Source organism: Andrographis paniculata, unplaced genomic scaffold (assembly GCF_009805555.1).
Source record: "Andrographis paniculata isolate CXL003 unplaced genomic scaffold, ASM980555v1 Contig54END, whole genome shotgun sequence".
NCBI classification, from domain to species: Eukaryota; Viridiplantae; Streptophyta; class Magnoliopsida; order Lamiales; family Acanthaceae; genus Andrographis; species Andrographis paniculata.
In genome coordinates this window covers 978,215-989,037 of record NW_026137589.1, presented here as the reverse complement: position 1 = coordinate 989,037, position 10,823 = coordinate 978,215, and the positions used below count along the sequence as shown (strand labels likewise).

The following is a 10,823-nucleotide window of genomic DNA, read 5'->3' as shown; positions in this document are numbered from 1 at the left end:
TATATAGTTTTATCGTAAACTTGAATCGGTGTTGTATATACTCATGCAGACTTATGTATGTGTTTTAAATATTGTCAGACCCAAGGTGAGAGCCATGATTGCGGGTTATTAGTATGTTTGTTCTCTGAGAGTTACGCTTTATGCAACACGAAATTTATCCACCTAGCAGATGAACTACCGAATTTAACGATGTCAAAATATATCGAACAAAATTTATTATGAAGATTTACCAAGAGATCGTTGAGGTGTTGTATAGTATCATTTTTCAGATTTATATGTTAATTTTTATGCATAAATTGAGAATAATTAAAGTTTGAAGCATGTGGATTCTAATTTGGGGTAGTTAGTCATTGATGTTATATTTTGCCAAGAAAATTTGAGATTCATTATAATTTCTAATTTAACATATGACATATGTGATACGCATTAAATATAAACAGTGGTATTAGAGGTACGTACACACATAATTAAGATATATACTTTGGTGCACAAAATTTCATGGTTGGGTGTAGAGAAACCCTTAAATTTGAATAATATACTTCCAATGAAGACATGCGTTCATCATTTAACTAACTTACATACTCCTGACACGATTACATGTACTTTTATTAAAAAATAGGCTTTACATATTCGACATATAGTAAAAAGATGTGTACTCACCATACTGTTCTGAAAGCACCAATTGATACGTTTAATGTACACCTCAATGACAAATGTTTACTTATAGAGTGGATAGTTTTAATATGTCTCATGTATAATATTTACTCAGCATACCTTCTAATACATTTGTTTGTTGGGATGTTTTTACCTAGTCTACAAAATGATAACATGGATAAAGCCAATAAAGAGTGTGGGGGTGTCGAGAGACCTTTAAGTGGACAAAGCCGACGAAATTGCAATGATCTATTGAACCCACAACTGTCTAAGCTAGCTACAATCATGGTTGGGTGTCGAGAGACCTCCAATGATGATATTTGTTCGTGTATTCATCAAGTTACATACTTCTAAATTTATTGAATGTACTCATATTAAGGAATGAACTTTATAAGTAATTTTATTCATATTTGACATGTATTGAGAATATATGTACTCCTCAAATATTTTGAAAGCATTGCTGACACGTTTCATGTACACATCAATGACTAATACATTCCTTATCAGATGAGATGATTCAATACGCCTCATGCATAACATTTACTTACTATACCTAACATAATTGTTCTTGTTGGGAGTTTATTCACACTCTAAAAAATACTTGCATAGACAATCACAATACAAAGAACATCATGCATCATTAGCTATGTACTAACTCCAAAATGTTTATTACTATGATTCAGTACATGATATGTTATGTCATATATATTCGAAATGACATTTTCATCTATCCTTGAGTATATGAATAGGTGATCTCATAAATTTTATTAGAAATATCCATTGATGCACACTAACTTCCGAGAAAGTGGGTATGATATAATCAACTAATAGCTATTTGATTCAACAGTAATCAATGACAAATTTTGGATAGATTTTTAAATACTCATGTTTACAATAATTATACCTATATACGAATATGAATACTTTCATACACAAAGATGCACCCTCTTACTCGAATATGTTACATCTGATATTAATGAATATGCTCCCTGAACGCCACAACATACTCGTATTTTGATTGTAGCAATTTCTTCAAAACTATTAAATACCCTTATAAATAAATTTGATTTATGTTGCCGGATGGAATAAAACATCCTGAGAAAAGGTAATGACATTGTTGAGTGCACCAAACTATTCAACGACTCGGTTATAATATTATTTATTATTCCCCAATGAGTCTCTTGAAATAGATAATTCGTCTCATACTAGCGTTGCAGTTGAGCAATGAAGTTTCAGGCAATTGGCATGGCCTCCATAACATTCGTTATATGCTGCTCAAAATCCTTCTGTAGAGGGACATAACTGACTTGTTGAAAATGAATGTCCATCGCTTCTTGTTATGCATCGGATATCTCCGCATTACCTATATTGAATGTAATTACTTTGTTGTACATATAATAATAAATGACATATATTTTACATATAGCTAAGTGCAAAAGTTGCCAACTAAGTGCCGAAGACAGTATGCATAGTGGGCGCTAGAAAATATCGCATGAATTGACTATATAAGTTCCGAATGTCTATCTGAAAAAAGTGTACTAACTCCAATTATTGACCATCAACGTAAAGAACAAACTTTAAATTTCAACAAAACCATTTCCAATTTTTATCATTTTTTGTAAACGCTACTGCATAGCTACAAGATTTTAACATTATCTAATACAAGCACATAAGATAAATATCAATGCTCATATATGATTAATTATAGTATATACCAAAAAAAAAAACCAGGGTATTTTCAAACAAACGCATCATACGATATCAGGCAATATGGGTATAAGATTAATGAATATAGGTATACTACACTGGCAAAAAGTACCATTGAAAATACCTATGGATACTAGCAGGGAATCGCAACGGCCCCCAGAAAACTTTTCCCTTATATATATTTTCCCAAACGAAAGGTTTTAATGAAACCCAATTAGCAACTACTGCAATCATAATTTCAAACAAGACAACAATCATCGAAATAATAATAAAATACTTACTAGAATCGACCGCAAGCCCTAACAGAACCATCATAATTAACTAACAAAATAATCGCACCAATAGAACATCACACACTGAAGAATCGAACATTATTCTTACCAGTTTCTCCTTTACGTGAAATAAACCTAAAATTTTGGATTTAGATTTGAAACCCATCACAGTCACCAACGATCACATACTCCTCCTCGCGAACAAAACCGAACGATGTAGACAATTTTTTTTCTTCGCACAAATGAAACCAAATGTTGGACACAATTTTTTCCTTCACGCGAAAGTAAACCTACAAATAGAGAGAGAAAATTGATATTTATAAAATGAATTTTGGATTGAAGGGCAAAACTGGAAATGATAAAATAATGGGGAGTTAATGGTAAAGATTTTTAAAAAGGGGAGAGTGCAGTGTTTATTAAAATGATCTAGGGACTGAATTTAAATGTGAAAATAGGTATAAATATTTTATTCCAATTGTCCGTTATTTATATTACTAATAAGCATTTATTTTTAATATATATATATATTTAATATTTTGATAAAAGAAAATTGGTAAGAGATAAAAAAAAAAAAAAAGATATAGATTTAAAAATTGTAAATATTTTAAATTTTATTCATTAAAAATAATATATATATATATATATATGTATTTTTGTTTATGATTTTTTTTTCTTAAATAATAAGTTAAACTTTGTTAAATTGCCCAAACCATGGGTTATCGTTCATACTAAATGATAAATAAAAATTGAGTTTTGTAAGTTATGATTTTTATTTTTTAATTTTATTTGTTAATTTCTGTTTCAATTTCAAATTTCAAGATTCCAGTTTAAAAGCAGTTGATTTCAGTTTGAACGACTTATATATATATATATTGATAGATACAGATATATTCATATTTTATTTTAATTTTTTTTTTAATTTCAATTTTATTAAAAAACTACTAATTTCACTTTGATTTTATTTAGACATATGTTTTTTTCATATAAAAAAATATAAATAATAAATTATATCTTGAACTAATGTATTTTTATATTAGCTGGTGTAAAAATAAAATTATACTTACTAAAATATAATTATAGAAGATAAATTATTTAATAAAATATAAATTTAAGAAACTAAAATGAATACATGGACATAAATTTTGCTAATCAAAATTAATAGTTTAATTTTTATTGGATACAAAATCAAAGGCAAATATTTTTCCAAGTGTAAAACGATGTACTATAATAAAAACAAAGATAGAAATTTATTTTGAATGCTCAAGACAAACTTAAATTTATGGAAAGATAAATTATTTAATAAAATACTTTCTGCTTCCACTTAATGAGTTTATATTTATCTTATGCGTTATTGTATTTAACATTTGTATAATTTTTTTGTATAAACGTCATTCTATTAGTATTATAAGATACTAGTAGAAGAATTTTTGTCTATTTTTTTTATTTGTACTGCGTTTTGATATAATAATTAATATTCAAATATAAAAAATAAATAAAAAAAACATATGTAAACTTTTAAAGTGGACGAAAAGAAATATAAAATTTAAAAAGTAAAATGAAGGAGATAAAGTTTTGCAATTATTAGTAATTATTAATAGACATGAAATATTCTTAAAAAATTCCTAAGGTGGATGTAAAGAAATAATGGATAATTCTTTATACAATTTTTCTTTTTTAAATGCTGAAGATGAAGATAGACCTAAATTGATTAAAAAAATATATTATTTAATAAAATATAAATTTTAAAAAAGTAAAATGAATGAGATAAACTTTTGCAATCAAATTGGATAATTAATCAATAAAAATTCATTCAAAAACTTAATTTAAGAAAGCAGACTTTTGCTTTTGGTGGCAATCTCTTTCAGTAGAAATATTTTGCTTTTATCATTAAAAAAAATGGTTTAAAAAACTATACAAAAATTTAAAATCTATAATTAATAAAAATGAGTATGAATCAAATAGTAGGAAACAGAAGATGCGGAAAAATTAAACTTTATGTTAAAAGATAAAAAAACGTACAGTAGAAATTAATTCTAGTTTCAGATTTTGCTTCTGGCATAAAAAAAAATACACATTGTAAAAAAAACTATACAAAAATTTCAAAAAAATCTTATTCAAAAACTTACTTCAACAAATCGACTTTTACTCCCGGTGGCAATCTCCTCTGATACAAAGATTTTGCATCTACCATAAAAAAAATACGACTTAACAGGTTATACAAAAATTCAAAAAATATAATTAACAAAAATGAGCACCAAATCATAAGAAAGACGAAGAAATAAAATTTTCTGCTACAAAATAAAATAACTTACAGTAGAAATAGATTGTAGTTTCAAATTTGGTTTGTGCCATTAAAACCTCTTCATAAAAAACTAACACACTAAAAAAAATTGTAACTCCATTATCAATATGTGAAAACTTGTAAAAGAAAAAAATAAATTAATTATGTATAATAAAAATAATTAATTATAAAACTAATACGTAAAAATAATAATAAAAACTTTAACTTCACTAATAAAAAGTAAAAAATCGTAAAAACAAAAAAGAAAATCTAAATCCAAAAAAATAAATTTAATAAAAATAGTATTAAAGTAATTCATAAATAAGTAAATAAAATTTTAGTAACAATATTTCATATTTATAGGCATAAATATTGCAAATTATCTTATATAATCTAAATAAAAATAAATAAATATAAAAAACTATAAAAATATTTTGTATAATAAAAATAATATATTTATTGATCTAAGAGTAAAAAACTGTAAAATAAAAAAAAATGTCAAAATTCTGAAATTGCAAAATTGCACAAATATTGAAAAAAAATAAAATTCACACTGAGCTCATATGTATATATATACTAGAATCAATTTATACGATAAGCTTTTTTTATCTTTTAATGAAAATTTTTATTTTTCCACATTTTATTACTGTTTCCTACTATTTGATTCATATTATTTTTATTTATTATAATTTTTGAATTTTTGTATTTTTTTATGGAATTTTTTTATTTTTTTTTTAGGTACAAGGATATGATATGTCCAAATAATTTGGATAATCATATATACAAGTGTTATATATATATAGTTGCATCGATAGTCTATAACTTTTTTAAATCTATAAATTTTTTAAAGTAAATAATTTAAAATAAAATCTCTATTAATACCTACTATAATTTTATTAACCATTGTAAATAAATACACACTACTAGAAAGTAAAAAATGCAGTGTGAAAACAATCTCGGTAGATTGAATTGCAAATAAAAATAGAAAGTAAAATAAAGTGCAATGCCTTAAAAATAATATTGAGGTAATTATTATTACAAATGACCTTCTTTGACGTATTAACAAGTAAACGTGTTTTGCTACTGTAAATCCTCCATAAAATCGCACTGTACGGATTAACTACCATACCTCGATTTGAGCAGTTTATTAATTCTACAGAACAAACAGTATGGTAACACGGAATGACCGCGGTTGATTCCTGCCATAGATTTTCTGCGGAGAAATCTTTTTTCAATTTCAGACAAAAATTCACAACAGTGGGAAGCTCGAGAGGTTTGCTTTTCTTTTTCACTTTTTGACCTCTCGGTTAATCGAAATTCTTCTGCTCTGCTGCCATGACTGCTAGATAAAGAATTGGGGCAAACTACGCGTCCATGATCAACAGGTGATGACGATGACGATGAAATTGGAGGCTTTGCCTAAGGGTTTCAGGTTCCGGCCGACGGACGAGGAGCTCATCAGCCATTATCTCAGGCTCAAAATTAACGGCCACAATTCTTCCGTTCAGGCTATCCCTGAGGTTGATGTCTGCAAAAGAGAGCCCTGGGATCTTCCCGGTATGCTAGGGTTTCTATCTCTCTCTAATTTTTGTGTGTGCATATGTATATATATATATATATATATATTCCTTTGTGTATTCTCTCACTCTATGACGTGGAGTTTATTTTCCAGTGAATTGTGGCCTAGATACTGCGTATACAATGATAATTCGGTTCTATGGTTTGTGGCTATGATTTGTGTGCCTATGTCAGGGTTATTCCATTGCTGGATATTTTTTTGAACTGGAATGTACAAGACTTGTTTATGCCTCAATACAGAATTTGTTCTGTTGTTCCCTATTCCAGAAGGCCTTTTTTGCTGATCATTTTGTGAGTTGGAATGCGTTGGTGAAGTTGATTCTGTTGGTAGATATAGGAGGATGTAAGTAACCAGAAAATTTAATTAAGAATTTTTATGGATGTAATCAGAATGTAGTGGTTCATATACATGAATATGTGTATAGCTAGTGTGCTTACTTGTGAGATTTGATTTTCAGTTTTGCTATTTCTTACTCTTTTTTCCCAAAAAACATATCAAATCAAATACTTATTTTTTATTTATTATATTACACTAAAATTAACTTTTACATTCAAAACATCACGTCAATACATATGTACATCACATCAAATAACTATTTCAATTCAAAATTTTACTGGTCAAAACCAAAATCCAAAATCAAAATCTTACAAGTAAACCCACGTGTCTATGAGAGAAAATGACATGTAGGCCAGTAATGACAATTTATCTACAAATGATGTCAATTAAATTGAAATTTTCAAGTATTTTAGAACTTTATTGATTGTAGAAGAGAGTGGAGAAGCCACGGAGCATCAAATCAATTTTCATTGATGAGAGAAAGTGTTTTTTAGGTTGTCCAATGACAATGGTATCATCTTCAAAATGTTCATTCAAACAGTTCTTTTTACACCTAGATAACAAATTTTGTCCAATCAAAGTTGAGTTTTTTTATTCTTGATGATATTTCTTTATGTTGTTTTGTGGCCTTCGACTTTGCACTGATTTGTCATGTAAAGTATGGTTATCTAGTCTTCGTCTTTGCCCTGACTTGTATTGTAAAGTATGGTTATGAATGTTTCTTACATATTGAGCCCCTATGTAGTTTCTGCGTAAATGTTTAGCAGGGATTCTAGCATAAATCTTTTGTCCTAAAGTTGTTTCTCCTTTGCAGCACTCTCCGTGATAAAGTCTGATGACCCTGAATGGTTCTTCTTCTGTCCTCGCGATAGAAAATATCCAAATGGTCATCGTTCTAATAGAGCCACTGAAGCAGGTTATTGGAAGGCTACTGGGAAAGACCGTGCTATAAAATCTCGCAAGTCATTGCCTTCTGGTTGCTCCAGTACCCAATTAATTGGCATGAAGAAAACTCTTGTTTTCTACAAGGGTCGTGCTCCTAAAGGTGAACGTACGAATTGGATAATGCATGAGTATCGTGCTACTGAACCAGACCTCAGTGGTTCTGCTCCTGGGAAGGTCAATATATATTTCTTCTATGCCTTATGATACTATCATGTTCATGCCAATGCACAATTGTCGCTATCTCATGCTCTGTTTATCTTGTGTATTGGCACAATCGTAGCTATCTCATGCTCTGTTTATCTTGTGTTTTCTTATATTTCATTTTATCATCACTGTTAAGGTTTCTTGGAATGATACTGTGATCACCTACACATTTCTGTAAGTACAAATTATTGATATCATTTTGAAATTTGACATCTCATCCACGAAATTATACGATTATACTTTCACAATTAAAATGATACTCGTATTTTTTCCTTGGTCAGTGGAGATACCTCCATAGTGTCGTGCATGTTTCATCTCCACAAAATTTTTTAGTTTTTCTTTATTTGCAATTTTTACCTGCTCAGCTTGCCGACCAGCTGGTTGGACTCCCCATTGACCATTCCTTACTAGAATACTCTTATCATCTTCATTTAGGTATTTGACAATGAAAATGCAAAGTGAGATTTATTCTAACTGTACTTTACTACTTAATATAATCATAACTCTGATTTTGATTTATATCTTTAACTTTTCACTTCATTCTCTATAATGATTGCTGTTGTGGTAAATTCCTGCTTTGATACATTACACAGGGAGACTACGTTTTATGCCGCTTATTTCACAAGGCAGATGATAGCCTGGCTAATGCAAAGTATGATGAAGTTGATCCTACCGGATCTTCTCCTTCTACCGAAAAATCTTCTCCGGATGATGTAACATCAGATCTGTTTCAAGAACCTGTTGTGCCTGCTGTGGATGTGAAGGAATCGGAGGGTGTTAAGAAGCAGTCGGCACTTGAACCAGACCATCCGGTTTATATGTCGCAAATGCCTATTGGAAGCTGCACATCCAATGTTTCTGGTCACTCAAACGACAATTTAACAACAGAGGTCTGATAAAATACATTCATTCTCGCACCGGCCAGTTTCTTTCTTGTCAAAAGTTTAAATGAGTAATACAAGTCTCCGTCCTAGTAATTCTTTTTCTAAAACTTTTCCGGTATTATCCAGGTGGATGCTTCCTTACAGGAAATTCCCAAATTTGAGGATCCTGATCCTGCCAACAATTTCTCAGATACTGTTCTGTCTCACCCGACTGCCGATTCAGGAGAATGCATAGGTTCACCCTTCTCGCGTGATTTTGGCTATGCTCTTGATGAATCACACTTTCAAGATGGTACATTCGAACCGGATGTATCCTTCTCAGAGCTGCTGAAAGGTTTTCAAAGTTTTGATAGCTTTTCCTACTTGGACTCTACTGCTCAGTTGAATTTCAGTGCTGCAAAGGACAGTCTCATTCCTGAGCAGATCAATGGAATGGAGCAATCACCAGCTGCATTCTTTGATGGAAAACATATTCAAATTTATGATGAGTCGGATTCAGAAATGACCAACTCACAGGTAATGAGCTTCTTACGATCTACAATCTCGTAGATATTGTGTTTTGCCCTTTAGATATCTCTTATTTGGATAGTTTGACCGTTTTAAAAGTTCACATATGTTCTGGAATCAATTTGAAAATTTGAAAATTAATTCAGTTCTGTTTTATTCCAGTGTCTGAATGCGCAGGTGGATGATTCATTTTTCGATTCACATTTGATTGAAGATGGTAGTACTCTCCCCACTGGAACTGCAATCAAGATTCATTCTCGTCAGCCACAAAGTCGACCTGGTTCGGCAAACACTGCCAACCAGGGAACTGCTTCAAGAAGGATCCATCTGCTGATGGAATGCCTACCAAACTCCATTCGTGGCTTAAAATCTGAAGATGCCAACAGTCCAAAAGAAAAAGAATTGCGCCCACTTGCTACAGAGGTAAATACAGCTCAGTCTCTAAAACAAACTAAATTTCTTCGGTGGTATTCCTTCTGAAATGCACCGGACATAGCCGAGTTCCTATATCAACAACTACATGTTATTCCTCATTTCCTGGTCCTTACTCATTGATGCAGGCTGCTAAAAGCATTAATAGAACTTCAAAGCCTCGTGACCGAGAATATGGACATCTCGATGAAGCTAAAATTGCTCAACAACATGATCAAAGCCGGGAGTCTCCAGCAAAGCATGGTACTAAAGAGGGCAGCGCAAGGACGGGCTTTATGTGGTTCCCGGCATTGTGTTTCCGCACAGGTTCAAGCTTTCTGAATGCCTATGCTGTGAGCATTTATTTTGTGATAATTATGTCGATAGTTTCCATTGGGTTGTGGCCAAAATGTCCCGGTTGGAGCATGCGGGACAACTGATCGATGTCTCTACTCTGCGGTTCAGATTGGATTGGAATGGATTCGGTGATGATACTGGTTAGTCATAAAATATCCCTCATTGTTGCTGCTTTGGTGTTTGGTGCCATTGTTGAGGGTAGAAAGCTATGATGTCCAAACTAATACTCATGTATAAATTTAATTTGTAGGTATTGTTTGGTTGAAATGTATTTACGCTCATTGTTTAACGTTGGATGCTCAATGGTTAATAATGGAGGATTAATTTGTTTAGTTTGTGCTGGTTTTTGTATATGTATGGCTTGATTGGTTAATTAATCGATGGAATTTAATTTATATAAAATAAGTTTGAAATTTTTGGAACTGATTATTTGGTAAGTTAAAATGAATGAGTTATATATGGTTATTAGGTATATGAATGTTGGTAAGCCATAGGCGCGCTTTGCTCGCCTCGTCAGAGAATGAGGTCCTGAGTTGAGGTTTGGATTTGGTGAATACTAGACTCGACTAACTCTATTATGCTCATGTAACATTTTTGGAGTTGGGCCGGTGCTAGGCCAACTCTTGTGGATGAGCCGGTACTGGGTCATCCGAGGTTGAATATAGGTTAAATCGATTGAATAGACT

General features: G+C 30.9%; 1 protein-coding gene and 1 long non-coding RNA gene across 2 annotated transcripts; one reads left to right on the top strand and one right to left on the bottom strand.

The window, feature by feature from the left end:
- Window positions 1–1,524: 1,524 nt before the first annotated feature.
- Window positions 1,525–6,185, bottom strand: LOC127255960 (uncharacterized). The gene is made up of 4 exons (XR_007839748.1): window positions 6,044–6,185; window positions 4,760–4,817; window positions 2,743–2,923; window positions 1,525–2,017 (listed from the first exon to the last, which is right to left on the bottom strand). It is a non-coding gene; the product is annotated as an uncharacterized LOC127255960 (long non-coding RNA).
- LOC127255959 (protein NTM1-like 9) lies at window positions 6,176–10,469 on the top strand. Its single transcript, XM_051281765.1, has 6 exons — window positions 6,176–6,471; window positions 7,644–7,948; window positions 8,572–8,868; window positions 8,989–9,378; window positions 9,532–9,792; window positions 9,930–10,469. The coding sequence occupies exons 1-6, from the start codon at window positions 6,303–6,305 to the stop codon at window positions 10,218–10,220; spliced, it is 1,713 nt and encodes a 570-aa protein (XP_051137722.1). The 5' UTR covers window positions 6,176–6,302; the 3' UTR covers window positions 10,221–10,469.
- The last annotated feature ends 354 nt before the right edge of the window (window positions 10,470–10,823 follow it).